At 37.9% G+C, this 20,688-nt stretch overlaps 1 protein-coding gene across 1 annotated transcript in view; it reads left to right on the top strand.

The window, feature by feature from the left end:
• Window positions 1-20,688, top strand: part of mkrn1 (makorin, ring finger protein, 1) — a 41,899-nt gene that overhangs the window by 11,563 nt on the left and 9,648 nt on the right. The window contains exons 3-4 of the mRNA XM_007898518.2: window positions 3,382-3,626; window positions 19,085-19,311. Of these exons, the coding sequence (XP_007896709.2) occupies window positions 3,382-3,626; window positions 19,085-19,311 (472 nt within the window). The remainder of the gene's footprint in view (window positions 1-3,381; window positions 3,627-19,084; window positions 19,312-20,688) is intronic.

Raw genomic sequence — 20,688 nt, 5'->3', positions numbered from 1 at the left:
GGTCCTGGAGTTTAAGGTGGAGGCAGAAAGATAGAGTTGGGTGTCATCCGCATACGTGTGGAAGCTGACCTCATGTCTGCGGATTATGTCACCAAGGAGGGGCATATGGATATTAAAGAGGAGAGGGCCAAGGACAGAGCTCTGGGAGACGCCAGACGTGACAGTGGGCGGCTGGAGGAGAAACCGTTAGAGGCAACAAAGTGGAGACGGTGAGAGAGACAGGAATCGAACCAGGCAAGGGCAGGTTGCGAAGATTAAGTAAGGAGGAGAGGCGGTGTAAGAGGATGGAGTGATCGACAGTGTCAAAGGGAGCAGAGAGGTTGAGGAGGGCAAGGAGGCAGGGGGAGCCCAGAGGGACATACCGAGCGACAGGCAGTTTCCTCACAGAAAACTCCTCCTTTTTCCCAGTATGAAACTCCTCTACATCATTCATTTCCCCCCAACCCCCACCCAAAACCTCTGCAGTCTCCTGGCCTGACCATTTCCCTTTGCCCAGCAAACACTGGCTTGCTTATTGTCCTCCTCAGCCCCATCATTGCCATTTTGCCCCCATTCCTGGAGTTCTCCAACTCACTCCCTCCCTCCTCTCTTTCAAGGCATGTCAACACCTAACTCTTTGACCACGTTTTTGGTCATCTTTTCCCCTATCCATCCCACCTTCCTCAGCTCCCACCCCCAGCTCTGGTGCCCAGCCACAGTGCTCAGTGTTTTGAGGTGTCCTTCTGATGTGACAAAGATGCTGTGTAATTATTGTTATGTTCTGGAAAGGAAACACAAAAATATTGCTTATGTGGCCTATGGAAGTTTTTCCTCGGCAGCCAAAACATTGGATCACCCTGAGCTAGATCATCAATTATGTTAGAGTTGACTGGTTATGGAATGCCTGATGAAGATTAACATTGAGGAATCTAAAAATGTTAATCCTGTCTGCTGTGGTTTAGCACCAACCAAGTGCTTCTAAGATCTGTAACTAACACAAAACATTGGGTTTCCCCTGGGGTAAAAATGCAGCTGTACAAATCATGACCTTTAAAGGTTGGAGTTTTAACTTGTTCTCCAAATGTGTGATCTGTAAAAGAGTTTGTATTTGAAGTGCTCCCCTCCCCATAGACTCCTCTTCTCATTTACAATTCCAATAAAATCACAGCACTTTCCTGGTCAAATATGCTTTCTGATTTCAAAATCACTTATTGGACTAAATGGAACTCCAGCTTATTGAAATATTTTTTCCAATCCATTAAAAATAAACCATTGACCTACCAGACACTAGAATCGATAAATCAACTTAATGGCATTAACATGGACATGAATAAGATTATTCAGTTTATAATCTGCTGGCAGCAGGAATGTAGTATAATATTGGTTCATTGGGCCAGTTGTATTGCCAATTGTTGGTCAGGTAATAGATGGATAAAGCTCAGCCCAGCACAACTAGTATTTGGGTTGAGTGCTGACTATTTGCATATGATTCAAAATACACTTCTCACTTTGCCCAACATCTGAAATCTGATCTGGCAAATTAATTATCCTGTTGCTGGATTAATGATTACCAACAGTAACCAATTGCATCAGATTATTGAAAAGACGACAAATGTTTCTGTAAATCTTAACTATCGGATATTAACTCTTTAACCTTTGTTCTCTTTGTGTCTCGTAAGGATAACTAACATTATAGATTTGAAGTGAAGTTCTGTAGCTTAGTGGTTAGAGCACTCATCTGGCAAGCGAGAGACCTGGGTTCGATTCCCTGCAGGGCGAAATGTTGGGCAAGTTTCCTTACTCCACACGCCTCTGTTTACCTAACATTAACTAGGAACCCAGTGTTAGTCAATTAGTGGATCGCTTTTCTGGGGGTGATAATTCCTTCACAAAAATAGTAGTAATAATAATTTGGTTACTCAGTCCCAAATGTGTGGGGCACTGTTGTGTGCAATTGGCTGCCGCATTTTGCCCACAAAATATACAGTCAATTCACTTTGCAGTATATTCTGTGAAGCGCTTGAGACATGTCGAAGACATGATAAGGCACTATACGAAATACAAGTATTATTATTTGCACCGAGGTGAGATCTGTCTTTTTGGGTTGACGTTAAAGATCCCATGGCACTATTGGAAAAGAAAAAGGATTTTCTGGAATAGTCCACCCGAATCCCATTCAGTTTCCTATCAAACCACTTCGATTTCTTTGCACTAGTCATATTAATCACTTCCTAACTTGTAACTCTACGCCCCCTATCCTCTTACTCCCAGGGTTAAGTCTCTATTGAATAGCGGGAAATGATGTTGACACATGCGCACCTACCAGCCAGCTACATTGAATCGATGGAAACATAGCCTTGATCCGTCAACACATGCACAGAAGTTTCCCTCAATTCTCACGATGCTGGTAAACGCACAAGCGGTGATGGGTCAACACACATTAAAACTTGTGAAACTTAAGTCTTGACCTGTCATCATGTGCGCACCTGCCGGCTACAGTGATGAACTACCGCATTGCAGTATAGATTATTGATTAAATCAGAATTTATATGACTTATACTGTTTGCCTGGACGTGGACTTTGCATAAGACTATGTTTCATGTTATTGTCCCTACTGATATTACTTATGTGACTTTGACTGTGTTGATACAGTTGTAATTCTCAGATATCATTAGCAGTCTCAATATTGTACCAATCTTTATTTTTAATGTATTAACAAGTGACCTAGTATAGGCTTCGGAATTGTTCAATAGAGCACAATTGAAAAGACGTCCATTTATTCAATACTTTTACACTTGTTTTAGACCTAATAGTGTTGCTGTGAAGCATTTTCTTTTAACACCAAGATACCCTATTGGGCAACATATTTTTGGTTGTATTTGATATTGTATTTCATATTTCCAAATCGGATAAGGTAAACTGATTTAATTTGTAATTCCAGTTTATACTGACAGATATGTTTTGTGTACTTTTTCTTCATACTTTTGTGGTATTCTGCTGTTACTTGGCAGTGACTCACCATGTTGGAATTGAGCCATTATATGGTATATAATATACAATATATATCCTTAGCCTCCTTCAGGTCCCGCCTCAAGACCCTCTTCCTCGACCATGTCATTGGCCACCCCCCTTCCCCTCCCTTCTCCCCCCCCGACCCCAACTCGGGTCTCAAAGTCTGTACAGTGTCCAGTGCCCTGGGACATCCTCCCGACGTGAAAGGCGCTATACAAATGTAATCTTATTGTTGCTGTTATAGAATTCTTCTGCCTTCTTTTCCATATTGGTCTGTCAGTGTTACTATTTATGATCTGAGAAATCTTTGGGAATTTTAGCTCAGTTGTGTTGTATTATCACAGGTTTTATGATGTTGCATTAATTGTAACATCCCTAATTGATATACAGGTATGACCACGTGATGCCGTCAAAGCAAGGATTGTCGGAGATTCAGAGTGGTCCAAAGCCATTGATCCTGAAGGATTCTGCCACCGCATCAACCACCAAACTAACTCCGCTTACCAAATTAAATGGTGAAATGAGCACAAAAACAACAGTGATTGAGGAATCCAACCCTGCAACTGCAAGCTCAAACCTGGAAGACTGGGTTAATGCAGCAGAGTTTGTACCTGGACAGCCATACTGTGGACGAAGTAAGCTGATTCGACATGTTTACGTGCTTGACACTTAAAAACAAAATAAAAAAACGCAAATAAACTCCTGTAGTATTTCTCAGTGTTTATATAGACTCAAATTTTCAGAATTGCTTTAAATAACTTGTGAAACATTAGCCTTTCCTTATTTCTTATCTTACTACATAAGCAGACTTCTCACTTAGGGCGAAATAACTGCTTCAAACTTGATTTGAAAGAGCATTTTGCTTACTGCNTTTTTTTCTTCTGTGTTAGCCGGAAACTGGGAGTACTTCTGTTGTATTAAATTTGACAATTGGTTTTCTTCCAAACGCGTGAAGGTAAGTTGCGGTGGGAGAAGTGGATAAGGGAGACGGTACCATATTTGTGTGTGGAAGATAGATAAAGGAACATTTCTGCCTGTTGCTTCTAACTGGCTGTACCCCAAATGATGATTTCCTATTGGTACTTTTTGTACCACTGGAAGGGCTTTGATACCTATCCTCATCGCCACCATGCCAACACATGCTTATGATTTTGCTGTTCTTCAGCATACTCCTGAAAACCATATTGTTGCAAAGGAATAGAATATTAGACAAAAGTATTATGTAGCAAAGTCCTGATGTCTCACAAAAATAATGTGGAAAGGCACGGGAGAGTAAATTCATTTCTAAACGGTGAAAATTGGATCTGGTCCTGGACAATCCTTGGGATGTAAAATGTTATAACATCTTCAGAGATAAAATTCACTTCCCAAAACCCATTTGTTGGAAGCTTTAGAAAAAAAATATCATTAAAGAAGGTGGGATGTGCCCTTGTGTGTATGCGTCTTTAGTTTGTTCTTTTTCTGTGATAGTACAAGGAAGATGTGGCAATTTATTATTACAGCGTGTTCGCAGTTCAGGAGCATATTGCAACGTGTCTATTATGATATTGTATGTATTTCAAGGAGCTTTAAGTCAGATAAGCTTAGATCCATTGTCTTTTCATGGTGTGTCAAATGGCATTGAACTTTGTGGGCCTTCGGGAATACTTTGTACCAGTGAAGCAGAGGGAAGTCTAGCATATTTCTGGATGTCTCAAGAAATCATGGACTGGAAAGGAAGTAACTACCTTTCTCTGATCAATTTTTTTAATATACAGAGAAATGGGAATGGATCAGAGTCTTTAATAATATTTAAAAAGTATGAAAGAAGCTTCAGCAAAATCTGTTTTCTACTGCAGTTGATATAGAATGGACTCAGAATTGAATTGATTCCTCAGAAACTTGATTTAAATTATAAACGTTGTTTAGTTTTCAGTATGGAAACTACACCGATTGGACATTAACTGTGCATTAGAAATGGGCCAGAACAATGAATTACAGTGAAACTCTGAAACTCATGGCTCCAAATATCTTGAATGACGACTTATCAGAGTTGACTAGTTATCCAAAGTATAGTATCTCAAAAATATAAAGTACTCGAATAGCTGGAATATTGAGTAACTAGTTATGTGAGGTTGACTGCTTATCCCAGGGGCTAGTTATTAGAGTTTCACTGTAGCCACATTTACTATTTCTAAATATTACCATTTAAACACAAAATGAACCTCCCAGTAATTGTCTTTATATAGGATTGCTTTATTCAGCTGTGAGGAGCAAAATTTTAAATTGGGCCCATTTGGATGATTGGACTCAGTACAGCAGATTCTCATTATTGCACATCTCTGATATTGTTTTTCTTTGTAGCATTATAGTTGATGGGATTTAAAATTTCAGTGGCCCCTCTTCAGATTTCCTATTTTACAGATTGGCAGGAGGTTGCAATAATCATACTGTAAAGCCGTTAAAACTACTAAATGATTGTAACGTACTATTCATAAGTAATGGAGTCAAAGTAGGGATGTAAATTTTGAGTATATTAATGATGGCAAAGATATCCTTTTTGGAGCAATATGGAGGAAAACATGTGTACAGTTACAGAAATCTAAATCCGAGCAGCACATAAGTTGGATAAATTTGATGTTTGAACTTTTTAAATATCTTAGGAAATGTCTTTAAATTAACTTTTGGGTTAATACAAAGTTTGCAGACTGATTAGTTTTCAGCTAAATAACCCAAATTAATGTTTTATCCAGATTGCAAATTGGCTTAAAATTACTAAGGCTAATTAGTAAGGCTAATTTCTGCCTTCAAATTTACTATTTTAATCATTCCTTTGTTCCAAAGTGGAAGTCTGAATTGCCTCATTCACTGTTGGTACTTTGACTCTACTGATATTGGAATGGACTTGATTTTAACTCTACCTTGTGCACATCCCGCTCCAAAAACTGGAGGATGCAGTTTCCTTTTTTTCTGAAAAACGATTACCTTAGAGACAAGAGAGGAGTTCTTTCTGTTTAAAGTGCTCCTAGTTATAGATGGAATGATGTATATTTTCACAATGAGAAACCGTTGTGTTTCTTCAGCGCTATGACCGATTTCTTCTGCCTTGTCCACTTTGGTGATGCATGTTTCTGGAGACATGCGTCATGGATTGGATTTATTGAAAATGAATGGGAACCTTGGGATAGTTGAAGTGACTAGTCATGGCAAGATTAAAATTAACAACATAAATGTTTTGTTAAACTGAAAAATGTTGTGTGCTTCATCATAGTTTCAGTGTAGATTGGCAATCACTTACTAAATGTTTGCAATTTGGGTGATTTTAGAACCTATAAAAACAAACCTGAAGCTGGCTGATACAGTAGTCACTCATAACCTGAGTCTGATTCTCCTTAATATATCAGTGATGTAAAAGCATAAATAGTAAGTATGCCCTCAAAGTATCATAACCTTGTGTCTCACTTTCATGCTGATTTTAAGAAGTGAAAGTTTGAGAAGTAACATGGAAAGCTAATCGGTACTAATGATCATCAAAAAGAAGGCACCAGGGCATCATATAAACTGGATTTTGTGGGATTTCAGTCACATGCTCAGAGCTTATGTGAATTTAGTGGACGCAACTAACCATTAAATGTGGACTTAACGTGAATAGTGTGGCGGGGGGTGGGGTGGGTTGGAGGCCGGTAAGACATATAGGCAGCTGGATTTGTATTATAAGGTGATTAAACTGGCTCATCAGTTACAATCCAACCTAGTGTTGGATTGGCTGGCTCAGTGGTAGGGCAATCGCCTCTTGAGTCAGAAGGTTGTGGGTTCAAGCCCGACTTCGAGAATTGGGGGTCACATAATCTAAGCTGACACTCCAATGCAGTTCTGTGAGTGTGTTGCATTGTCGGAGGTGTCGTGCTTCGGATGAGAAGTTAAACTGAGGTCCTGTCTGCCTGTTCAGGTGGACATTCAAGATCTCATGACACTATTCGAAAAGAGAAGGAAGTTTCTTCTGGTGTCCTGGCCAACAATCTCCCAGATAAAAATTAAACTTAGCCCATGGCTGTTTATGGGATTTTATTGTGCAACTGGCTGCCGTGTTTTGCCCACAAAATATACAGTCAATACCACTCAACATTATATCCTGTTAAGCGTTTTTGAGACGTCTCAATGTGATAGGGCATTATATCAAATGTAAGGATTATTATAATTGTATTGTTTAGTCACATCTTTGACCTTTCCTTCCTGAAGTTTTCTCATCTTGCTCTTTTCATCGATATCTGGAACAATTGTTCTCATTTTGCTCTTTTCATTGATATCTGGATAATTGCTCAGATTCTCATTTTGCATTCCATTCAAACGTGAAGCTTTGTAGTCCGGTCAATATTGCCTACTTGCTCACTTAGGACTGCTCCAGAAATATCTTGCATTGTCGTGAAATAAGCATGTTTCTTACTTTGGCTGTTTTAAACAATGTAATTCTGATTATCATGTAGCCAATGTTATAATTGATCAGGGGTTAAAATAATTTCAGTTTTTTTATGAAAGATTCAGGACTATCAATGTTGCGTCAGTTGCGGCATTCTGTGACAACTGTAAATCAAGGTGATTTAATGATCTGCTATTTACTAGATCTTTACATCTTGATCTTGTTTTGTTTTAACAACGTTTAATTGTCTATCCGTCTTCCTCTGTCTTGCAGCCAGGAGGGTGGGAATGGCGGCTCCAAATGTGGATCTTTCCCAAGTGCTAATCATGCTTCCTATTGATGAGGGCTGTGCTTTGTGCTGTGGAATTGGTCTGTTCTGCCAGAAGTGAAATTACTTTCACTGCAAGGTGTCTGCGAAACTCTTCATGAAAGCCGTCAATCTAAAATAATAGAGAAAGCTATACTGTCCTGCAGTATTAAATCTGGAAGCATCTTATTGCATTAGAATTATACATACAGTAAATATTTTGCCCATAAAATCCACTGTTGATCCACTTTACAATATATTCTATGAAGCCATGTCTCAACAACGTGATAAGGTGCTATACCAAATGTAAGGATTTTTATCATTTGCACTATTTCCTTTTTAATTATTTGAATTTCCTTTTTAATTTGTTACTGAGCTTTGATCTTTCCATTTTATGTTTGCCAGTATGAGCTTTTGTTTACATAGTTCATATATCATTGAAGTTTTTTTAAAACAATGCATATTTTTCTGGATTCGATTTTTTAATCCTGTTTTTTTAAATAAATGTTACAAGGCCAATCTAATATTTCATCAGTAGGTCAGTAGGAAGGGAGGACATTTGAAGCCAGTTACAGATGCAGATGGCTGTGGACAGGTTCAGTACGTAGTGAGAAAGAACCATTCCAGTTGACGGCAAGGTCAGAGGTGAGCAACTAGTTTTGGCCTTAGTGATGAGTATGGATGGGAGTAGATCAGATGACTGGTGTCAGGTGCAAATTGTTTTGGGTGCTAACTTTGAGGATGAAATGTGGCCAGTTTACTGCAAGTTAAAAGAAGGAATTTTCTTGTATAACCAAATTATACTCTGCCGCTTTCTCTCTGTCCACACATCTAGAAAGACATTTGGTATCTTCAGTCCAGATTTTTAAGAAAACAATCTCAAAGCATTGGTAGTTCAGTATCTCAACTTTGAAAGTCTGCCATTTAAAATCCCTGATACTTAGGAGTTGAATACAGTATCTACATATCATTCTTTATACAAGAAGATATAACGAGCCAAATTTCCGATGTAGCCCTTTCTCTTATTGTAATGAAACTTTAGCAAGGAGGAAAAAGATGCAAAGGGAGGGGTTTACAATTATTTATTTTGATATTGTGAGCTTGCATTGTATATTCCTAGAATTATCCAAAGCTATTTTTATGCTTGACTGAAGTTGGTCTGAATGTACACTTGTGTTTTCTCAATAATGGTATCAGTCACTGAGCCAGTTGTGTGAAAGTGCCATTGATCTGAAATCTGTACGTAGGAGGCATTAGAACAAGCAGCTCAAGACAAATCTCAAACCACATTAGAGCTGCGTATCATCAGCTCTCCAAAGCAATTATCTAATCTTGTGAGTTCAGTGGTGCTTGTTGTCAATCCCTCCATTTCTCTGTCTTGCTTAATGCTGCCTTTTGGATCATTTACATTAAGATTATGCATCAAAATCACTCTTAAGCGTTTAGTTTCCCTCTCAATTGGATTAAATCATTCCCTTGATCACATTACTGATTTGAAATAATTTCTGAATATTCTCTTATGCTTTATTAATAGGCAAACAAAGGTATAACATTAGGAAGACTTTGTTCATTATCCAAATAAAATGAGTGCACATGTTTGAAATTGAGGAGCCAAGAACTGTTTCTGGATTTTGAGATAAAGAATAAACTGTAGACATGCCGTAGTCTTTGGGGTTGCTAAAAGGACAGAAAAGCAAACCGTCTATTTTGAAAACCGATATCGGTCGCATAAAATTCTATTTATTCTGCGCAAAGACATACGAGGTGAGATGCAGTAAATACTGGAAATGCAGAGGAGATCAACCAGCATCTGAAAGGGAAGGACAGAAGGTTTTGGGCATCAGTTTTTCTCCTTCACATGCAGATTGACCTATGCATTTCAAGTAAGTTCAGTTTTTAATTTTAAAATTGTGAGAAACTGCCTCCTCTTGGAATGATACATGATTGTGGAAATCTTTTAACATACACAAGGTAATTTACCTTCTGGGACTGAATTCCCTCTTTAGGTGTTGGGAAATTAATGTACGAGGTTTGAATGTACTCTACTATTACCTCATCCACATACATGCTTTGCAAACCATTTACCAAATGAATACTACCTTAAAAACACGTGACACCGTGCCCTCACCCCCCCCCCCACGCACCCACCCCCACTTACATGGCAAGTAGAAATGTGACACTGACCAGATTTCGGCCTGTGATGGATTTTAAAGAAGCAATTAACTATTGTTTGGCGTAACCTTCCCAGTCTTTGTAATGAAATGCAAGAACTTCTGTGTGTTTTTCTGCAAGACTGAATTTTTACAAGTGAGGATATACATGTTCAGGCCCTGCTACAGTCATTGAAGAGGATTGGGAGTGTTCCCTGAAGCAACTGGACTAAACCCCGGTTGATTCATGTCCAGTTTACAACAAGGATTGACTGCATCAATGTTTGAAGCAATTTGAGTTTATCTTAATGAGAGTGATTTTGGATCCCTTTACAATGCTTTCTGCTATGACCAATCTCTGATATAAATGATATGCATTATGATTTATTGTAGAGAAATTACACAAAATCCTCATTATGTTCCCTTTCTAAAATATTACATCAAAGTCTCTTTAAAAATAGTGAGATTGATGAACTATAAATGAATTGTAATATGTGCATCATTCATCAAATAACCCATCTTAATTGCTTTTCATTTCTATTGGACTTGCAATTAGCCTAGTTAAATTGAATTTTAGTTTAATCTGTAGTATCTAAATGTTATTAGTTTGAACATTTTTATATTAATGTAGCACGTATAACATTGAAACCTCTTGAAGTGCTTCACAGAAAATTGCTGTGACATACAATGATTTTTGTAGGCAAGCACAGCAGCTGATTTTTACATAGCAAAATTTGACAAACAGCTGTGAAGTGAATGGCCAATTTTATCTGGAGGATTGTAGACCAGGACATTGGAACAAACTCCTTTCTTTTTTCGAATAGTTTGATGGGGTCTTCACCATCCACCTGAACAAGCAGATGGGGCCTCGTTTTAACATTTCATCCAAAGGACGGCATCTCCTATAATGCAGTGCCTTTCCAACACTGCACTGGAGTGTCTGCCTGGTGATCTTGAAGGCCTGACTTGGGACTTGAATCCACAACTTCTGATCCAGAGGTGAGACTGACCAACTGAGCCAAGCTTCTAACTTTTTAAATGTTCCAAATACATGGAAATGTTTTCTAATGCTTTAATTGTGCTGCTCTTTTGATATCAAATTGACACAAAATTGGAGCAGTTTTGGTACTGAAATGTATTATGTCTGTTTGTATAAATCTGCTTTTCAGCACATTGTTTACAACAACTTATTTCAGTGTGTCTGGCAAAACCCTTTTCAAATTTAAAAAAAAAGTCTTCCACTCCTGGCCCCATATAATTCATAAATTGAAAATTGACTTTCTATCATGAAAACATCCTCTGGCTCCATTATTAAACTTTGTGTAGTGCTGATCTGACATTCTGAAGGCATCACATCACCAGTTCTGCACTATCCTGGGAAACTTTCAAATGGTTTGATGCTAATGGGATAGTGCAAACCTGGTCTGTTAGCTCACAGTAATGGAAGCAATGTAGCATCGTTTCCAGCTGTATGAATGGGACATGTTTATAGATTTAGTGGTTCATTACACGATGATGCAAGCGCATTGACAGACCTGCAGTTTTTAAATCTTTCTTAAAGATTTGTTTCTATCAGAATAAAATTTAACCTCTGAGATGGCTATATTTATGTATATAATGCAATGGCCTGGATCAGTTGGTAGTGCTCTCGTCTCTGAATCAGAAGCTTAAGGTTTCAAGTTCCACTTTGGAACTTGGAGCTTCGATCTGTGCTGGGACTCCAGTGCAGAGCTGTGGATGTGTGATATAGTTTGAGGTGCCATCCTTTGGGTGAGACGCTAAATCAAGGTCCCATCAGCCTATTCAGGTGGACATTAAAGATCCCTTGGCACTATTTGAAAAGAGAAGCGAGTTTCTCCCAGTGTCCTGGCCAGCAATCCCCCAAACAAGAGTATTCATTGACTTCATGGCTGTTTGTGGGACATTACTGTGCTCAAATTGGCTGTTGTGTTTGTCCACAAAATACACAGTTGCTTCACTTTACAGTATATCCCGGGAAGGACTTTGAGATGTCCTTCTGACTTGAAAGGGCACTATATCAAGTGTTTAAGGATTATCATTATTATTTACCTTTTCAGCATTTACTCTCACAAAGTGTTGGAGTAATTCTAGGAACCCTAGAAATTCATATTTTATTCCACGTTTGCTAAGCATAACAAAAGGAAAGCCTAGATAGTTGCTGTAAGGGGTCTTCTACATATAATAATCCTTGCATTTGGTATATCACGTCTTTGAGACATCTCAAAACTCTTCACAGAATATACTGTATAATGAATTGATTGTATATTTTATGGGTGAAACTTGGCAGCCAATTGGGCATAGCAGTGTCCCACAAACAGTTTGGATTGAGTGACCAAATTATTATTATTTAGAATTCAGAATACTATAGTCTGCTCGATAGTTTTGAAAAAAATTTGTAGACATTAATTTAGTTAAAACGCATGACCTCGATTATTCTTTGTATGTGCTAGGACTGCAGCGAACAGAGATATGATCCTGTTCTGATGATATCCTGAGCAGTTATGTTGATGTATTAATGTTATTGACTTAAACTTTAGTTTATTTTTAATATAAGGAGCTGTATGGTTTTATTTGGGATCTTAGTGTACCTTTTAAATGAAATGGCTTCACTTGAGTTTTGACCTTTAATAATTATCATCGGGAGCATCCATTATTTTCAACTATTGCATGTTTTTATGTCACACTGGTTGCAGCGATGTTACAGTAAATGGCTATTTTATAGGATCCTGATTCCAAAGTGGTGATTCAAGTAATATTGTATGAACATTGTGTTTATACAGCACGGTTCATGGAAATTTACGATAAAAAAGGTCATTCGGCCCATCCTGTCTGTACTATGTAATGTAAATGTCTCAAAGAGCTTTACAATATGAAGTTGATTCAAAATTAAAGTGAATGTTCCATAGACTAACATGACTAATCCAGAACTGCAGCTTCTCAAAACAACATTGAGATATACACTTAATGAATTTGGATAATATATAATAATCCTTGCATTTGATATAGCACCTTATCACGTCTTTCTAGACGTCCCAAAGCACTTAATAGAATATATTGTAAAGTGAATTGACTGTATATTTTATGGGCGGAACTATCAGGAAGAAAGGGCAATTGCATGGTTATGATATTTCCCTATAATAGGGAACAAGTAGATTACTAAAATCGTATGTTAAAATAGACTGTTTTCACGGGTGATGCAAATAGTCACGAAGTGAAGGCATCAGTGCTGATATCATGCTCCTTTAATTAAGAGAAGATTGTGGTTACAGCATACCAGCTGATGTTTTGGTACTAAACTCTGATGGTGGTAGAGCTTCAATGTGTTCATTACACGATGGTGGGGGGGGATAGGGTGGGTGGCACGGTTTATCCCACCGAATTCCTGATCGGAACACTGCCCTGTGAAGAAGCACCAAGTGACACAACAACATCAGATATTTCCGCTTGGTTCCTGTGGCATTGGAGCACACTACCAGCCTGTTATTTCACTGGAGAAGCTGGAGAGGAGCTGTGAAAGACAAACCAAGAAGGCGCATACACTTGACGGAGAGTGCGTAACATTTTTAAAATCTAATACTTCTTGTTGGATTTCTATTTAATGCAAAATTTTGCTGTAAAATATAATGAGCTCTCAATTTCACAAGTGTAGACAATAAATGTCAAGTCACCCATTAGATCTAAATTGCGTCATATTGATTTTAAGCAATCTATTTTTATTAAGAGGGTCATTTGGAATATCAAATTAATTAGATGCACACATTACATGTCCATGTAAATAATGCATGTACCATATGTACAACATGTAGCAACTTTTAAATGTATAAAGTATTAAAGAATGTAAAAGAACTTTAAAAGGGAAATTTTGTTTCTGTGCTGGTATCTGCCGTTTTCGTGGGTTGAAGCTTAGCACATCAAATTGTTCTCTGCTAGCGGGCATTGTTAAGCATGTAAAAGGGCTGCCAGAATGGCATTGCATCAGCATCTAATAAGAATCAAATCTTGAGTTGTGGAGTTTTGGTTCCAATGCTTCTTTCTAGGTGGTAACCTGGAAAACTTTTTGCACAACCATTGGTGACTCTTGATTAAATGGTCTCCATCCCCCTTTCACAGTGGTATGTTATCTTCACGTCTTGGTTAAAACTGACAGAAAAGGATGATGGTTAAGAATTGTAAAGAATCTAAGGTGGGAATGTATGCTGTGCTATAAATGCACAGGAAAATATAGTCACAACTGATACTTAGCCAGAAGTCTCTATTGATTTTGATTCTACTTTTTACTATTTACCATGTGTAATCTTTAGTTTGTTGTACTGCTTTCAGCCATTTATGTGCTGGGAGCTTGATGACCTGACCAATTGACCAGAAATAATTTATTGTAAATTTTGCTCAACTGTTCAACAATTACCTCAATTGGTTTACAGTTTCCAGGGAATGCCATTAGTTGCTTGGCAAGAATGCTGAATAGTAGTAGTTTGTATCAAGCATCAATTAAACTGCACTGGATAACACATATTGCTCTTGGCCTTATTGGGAGTTAGAAGGGTTTTATATTGACCACAAATTAACTGTGATTAGTGGCAAAGTGTCCCAGTAGTTGGAAAACTGGCATGTAAATCGAAAGCAGATGGTACAAGGTAAACAATAGCACTTAATGGAACTGGACAATTTAACTGGTGGACTGAGTATAGATAAATGTATGCATGCAGTGCACTTTAGAAATGAATGGATGTATCCTTAACTAAAGGGTAAAGTTGTTGTGCATGATTAACCATGCACTTTCACTGAAGCTCTTAAGGCTAATTTAGTATTTCTCAAGAGCTTTTGATTTGAAACAAATTGCTTTGTTAACATATTTAGAATATCTTTTCCAATTATGAGCAATCTAGCCTCAAAAAGATATTGATACATTGGAAAGAGTTTGATAATAAGTGATTGTAGTAAATCTGGAATTTAATATGTTAAAACTTCACTTAGTGTATTGGACAAAACGGTTGAGATGAGACATGATTTGTTTTTTTATAGCAAGAGACCTGAATATGTGAGTGTGTATTTGTTAGGAATCGAGAAGCAGCACTGATGGTAGAAGAGGCATCCAGTGGCATAAGTGGTCCAACTGCCAGTGTCTCAAATTAGACAGTCTTTCATTTTGGATCAGCCCCCGAAACAAGAGTGCAGTCAGTAGCTGATCTGAAATGTGAGCCCAGTACATCTTTATCTCTGCAAAATCCTAAACATCTATTGTTTCATTTGAATTTTGTAAATTGTGTGGTATTATTAATGGGGCAGTCTCCAGAATCCTCTTTTATCACATTGCTAAAAGATGTTAAATATCTAGTTGAATGATACATCACAAATGGTGGAACTATGTCAGCAGTCTTTTCGCTTCCATATTGTTGCAGAGACTTTAAACCTGTAATGTGGATTTGCTACAACTTTTCTATCATTATGAAGGGTACACAATGAAAAACAATAATCCAGGATTAAATCTCATATGGGAAAGTTGTAATCTGTGTCTTGTAACTGGAATAAACTGGGCATTAAACTATTAATTATGGTATCTCTTATTTTAAAACAGCGCGTGTGTGTGTGTGTGCATTGTGTGTGTGTGTGTTCTCGCATTATTTCATTTGGAATTCTCTCCTAATTTAGCTTAATTAGGTATTATTACAAGTAGTCAAGTTCTTCATTACTCATTCTGTCATCTGCACTGCCAGATTTGGCCTGCTACAATCTTGAAACACTGTTTTATTTGGATAAATTTAGCCTGGAACAGTGGTAACACTCTCACCTCTGAGTCAGAAGGTTGTGGCTTCAAGCCCCACGTCGGGACTTGGAATCACATCGTCTAAGCAGACACTCCAATGCAGCACTTGGGGTGTATTGTATTGTCAGAGGTGCCTTCCTTCGGAGGAGACTTTAAACCAAATTCCTGTCCGCCTGTTCAAGTGGACATTAAAGATCCCATGGCACTATTGAAAAAGAGAAGGGAGTTTCTCCTGGTGTCTTGGCCAACAATCCCCCAAATAATATTGGTCGCTCACTCCATGGCTATTTGTGGGACATTGTTGTGCTGCTGCATTCACCCACAAAATACACAGTCAATCTACTTTATAATATATGCTGTGAAGCCCTTTGAGACACCTCGATGATGTGGTAAGGCATGATACCAGATGCAAGAATTATTATTGTTATATGATTTGCAGTTGAGAAGGTACATTATAAACCCACAGGCATTGGCTGCAGGTGAAAATATTCTTTGGTGGTGAGGGGCGCAGGTGCGCTGAGCTGAGACATTTTCTCCTCGTATATCCTGACCCCGATTCGCTGAAGAGTTTGTGCGTATGCTTGCATGTGTGTCCTGGCTCAATCAACTCATTGACCGCTGCTACTCTCTTCATGTTTCGTAACACATCACGGAGAGCAGTACCTCTCTCCAGCCTCAACCTCTCATTAATCAAAACTGAAAAAAAGCTGGATGGGGGGGTTGAGCCCCTTCTAGCCCGAGCCACTCACTGCCTATGTCCATAGATGACTTAATGGGCTGTTGAAGGACAGAGACACTACTTGGATGTCGTTTGATACAATGTGTGTTTTCCAAACTTTTTGTGCATTTATCTGGGCCAAGATCAAGTGAAGCTCTTATGACAGTACAGGACCAGCTCGTGTAGAAAACAATGCACAGAGGCACTCTTGCTTGTACTGTTGGGCCCCGTAAAGCAAATTAATATGGCACTATTACAAGTGGGAGTATTTGCTGCAGCAGCAGAGAGTTCTCTTAACTCACCAAGCACAGATTCCAAACTTTAAAAATGTTCAAAACTTTAAAATAGTTTCCTGTGTGGAAATGGGACAGCTAAGAAAAACTGGTGGCCAGAAGATTCTCCACTCCTGGATACCAAGTGGCAGACTACAGGGCTCAATGGATGAGATATTTATCATCAAATCGTTCTCCAAAGCTGGGAGGTTTATGATGTATAATGCTATGCGGCAAGAGTGCTCACACAACTACATTTGACCACTTATATTTAATTTTGTAAAGATTGATAGCATTTTCTCTGCAAAAAATGTGAATGTATGCGGTCTGAGATATTTTGTATTCAGCATCTACAGCAAATACAATCACTGTTGAAAACACTGCTTCCATATTCTTTCTAAATTATACCTGATGATACTCAAGAAAAAAAATCATAACTTTTTATATGCATTGGATTGTTGAAAGTAATCAGTTTGATATTCACAGGTTATAGAAATATTATTATTGAAGTGTTTTGTGAGTATGTTTTTCAAAAAATTAAAACATTTTCATTCTTAATTCCAGTGATTAAATTTTTATCTTCAATGCCTTGGATTCTATTTAGCTCTGTTTTTTTGGTCCAAACAGTATAATTAAAATTGAAACTTTTTGTTAAAAGTGATTGTAGAGAGACTGAATGTCTAGTTAATCAGTGAATTGTGACGTTCATTTATTCGTTTAAAAATTAGCGACCAGTACCTGCAATTTTCAGAAATGAATCCAGAAATTTGGATCCTTTACTATCATTTTAATAAATCTACATTTTTTGCACCATTTTAATACATATATATTTAAAACGCCATGAGGTTTCAGGCATACGTTCACACAGATGTTATTTCATTGATGATCTAAAGAATAAGTATTATTTTACAAAAAAAGTGTAAGTAGCCTATCTGAATATGAATTGAGCAATTCTGTATGTGAAAAAAAATTACAATAAATGGCCTCCAGAATGGAGATCTGCCCTGGACATTAGGCTGATGACTGCACAGGAGACATTCTGAGACTAATTTTGCAAATAGTTCAACTTGGAGGAGCTGCTTATGCCCTGTCAGTTGAGCAAAAACTTCTGCAAAAGATGGCAATATCTTCTGGTTGGGAGAGGTAACAGTTGTGTGGTGTGGACGGCTTAAAGCTGAGATTAGTGCAAGAGATATAATGGCTTGTATTCCATTTTGAGACTTGTGTAAATTGAATACCGGCTCCTCTATCTCCAAAACAACCTGTTCTGCTCTTAAGAAGTACTTTGCTACAATTGCTTGACAGAATGAACACCTGTTTTGCAGCAACATTGGAAAAATATCAAGAAGTTGTGCTTCACTTGGAAAATTTGATTTTTTTTTGTAAGTCGCCTAGCATAACTTTTCATTCATTAAAAACACATTTTCTTGAATTTTAAACTGAAGAAGTGAATATATTTTAAAGACCTAAAGTTGCATCCTTTTGGTATTGATGAGGAGCTAGTTTGGGTGGAGGAAGGAGCCTCAACAGGACACTTGAGATTTGATCCAGCAAGAAGGAAGGAAACAATGAAGGACTGAAAATGAGATAAACATACTAAAGATTACAAGCTGGCGAGTTATCTTCCAGCTTTCTCGAGCTGAAAAACAAAGCAACTCTGGCTTGTTCTAACTGAAATTCTCCAGTCCTGACACACATGGACAGTAGTAATGTATAAGCCATACACGATTATTCCCAACTGTTTGCCTGCTGTTTATTTTGCTTAGAGGAGTTGACAGTGAGACTTGTATGAATCCATACAATACCAGATGTGAGTGAATTGTTAACTTGTTACCTGGTGTATTGTAGTGTAGATGTATCCTGATAATTTTACTACTATGCTTGGAAAAGAAATATAAACTTGAACACACATTACGTTTATACGTGTGAGCAACTTCTTCAGTTACTAAAATTCTACGTTTAGTTCTGACACAGATCTAAAATAATTGCCCTACATTGATTTCTGGTTTCTTGCTTGTTATGTAAAATGCTCCATTAAATGTTTTAAATTGAATTATTCCTTCCACTCCTCATCCCTCCCAGAAACCACTGCTTCACCTCTGCCACTTTTGCCAGTTCCTGGGTGGTGCATAGTAGTGGTCTGAAGTGAGTTATCTTCCTGATATTTTCCTACCTTTCGCTACCTGTGTCAAACACTTTGTCTCCACTAACTACCTCCCCATGATTTGTCTTAAAATGGCATCTCTCCTCTTCCTCCTCCCTCTCTCCTCCGCCCCCCCCCCCCCCCAAAAAAAAATAATCAATTTATATTTGCTAGGTGGATCATGCTGCTTTGATCAATCTTTGATTGCAGTCTGGATATCCTAGCAAATAGGTTTGTAGTAAGCTATAGGTACACAGTCCAACAATGGTTAGCTCTTTGTAGGTATTTAAATTGTAAAATTATTTTGAAATTCTTCTTCCAGCAATGTCATCTTACCTTGAAGCAAGAATGGAAGGTTTAATGATAGATGAGAAATGTGAGACCCCTCAAAGTGATGAAGATACGAAGAAACAACTCTGTCCGTATGCAACTTTAGGAGAATGTCGTTACGGTGTAAACTGTGTATACCTCCATGGGGATATGTGTGATATGTGTGGCTTGCAGGTTCTTCATCCAACTGATGCTTCTCAGAGATCAGACCACATAAAGGTAAATAGTAAAACTATGCAGAACATTGTTGCATCTGTTGAATGTAATGGGGTCAGTATTACCTTTTGACTTTGAACAATGATTTTTAGCAAAGTAGATTTCAAGAAGCACATAATGCAAGTTTAATAGGAAGGTGTGTACTTGCATTGAAAGTTCTCTGCTGTATTTTCTTTTCTAAAGTTGTGGTTACATAAAGAATATGACTTATGTCTTTTTAGATCCTATAGATTGATAGATTTTTATCCCTGTGTATTTCTATTGAATCTGGGAAACAAACAAGGTTTGTTTAATTACGTACTGTTGGAATTTACTTGCATGTGAGCAAATGGCCATCTTGCCTAATTCACAACTACAGACCCAGCAAGTCACAGGGTTTTTGACTTGTGAAAATGCTGCTCCAACTTGTGTTTGATTTGCAAACATTGTGCTCTAGAAAGTGTCAAATTTGAGCTCAATACAATTAAAATATCAATCCTTCAGTTTATATTCACAGTACATAATATTTTTAGAAAGTGCGCCCCATAAACACGTTAGCTGACTATCTTTGCGAAATTGTTCTTTGCTTTACATCTTGCAAGCTAACACCCAAATACTGGCTGTAAACAGGGAGAGTTGCTACAGATGCAATCCTGCAGAGGTATTCATTGGTAAAGATACCATCCACAGGGTTGTCATCTTTTGTAAGCTCCATTTCCATGCTGTAGGTTGAAGCTTCTGGTTTCCTTGGAGACCAAGAGTTACTCAGGATGATGTGCTGATAGGTCATACTCTGTTGCATAAATGGAGAATGCTTTGCCCATGCCTTTCCCTTCATGACAAATGAATGGCAGGTTGGATTTCCATACAGTTAGCACATGCAATACAATGTAAAATTACATTTGTATAGCGCCTTTCACGTTGGGAGAACATCCAAAGGCACTGGGCCATGTTCCATCTAGCCCTCCCAACAAGTGAGCCTTTTATGAACTGAACTTGGTGATGATACAGAACCATTGAATCTGGGTTTCTGTTGAATTATGACCTTAGTTTTGGAGACCAAGTGTTAGATTTACTGCCTGTTAAAATTATTTTGGTAGTTTTCACAATTGCCTTTTGTTTTCAAGTTGGAACAATTTGAACAATTCAATATTCCCCAGCAGCATTGTGCTGGTGTAATATTTAAAATATTTGACTGAAAAATATAAATTGGTCGCTCAGTTCAGGACTGTTTGTGGGACACTGCTGTGCACAATTGGCTGCCGCATTTCGCCCACAAAATACACAGTCAATTCACTTTACGGTATGTTCTGTGAAGCGCTTTAAGACGTCTTGAAGATGTGATAAGGCCCTATATCAAATGCAAGGGTTATTATATTATTAACGAATGTTCAGGTTTTT

Source organism: Callorhinchus milii, unplaced genomic scaffold (assembly GCF_018977255.1).
Source record: "Callorhinchus milii isolate IMCB2004 unplaced genomic scaffold, IMCB_Cmil_1.0 Scaffold5, whole genome shotgun sequence".
NCBI classification, from domain to species: domain Eukaryota; kingdom Metazoa; phylum Chordata; class Chondrichthyes; order Chimaeriformes; family Callorhinchidae; genus Callorhinchus; species Callorhinchus milii.
Note: the sequence above shows the minus strand (reverse complement) of the source record. Positions and strands in the feature narration are given on the sequence as shown.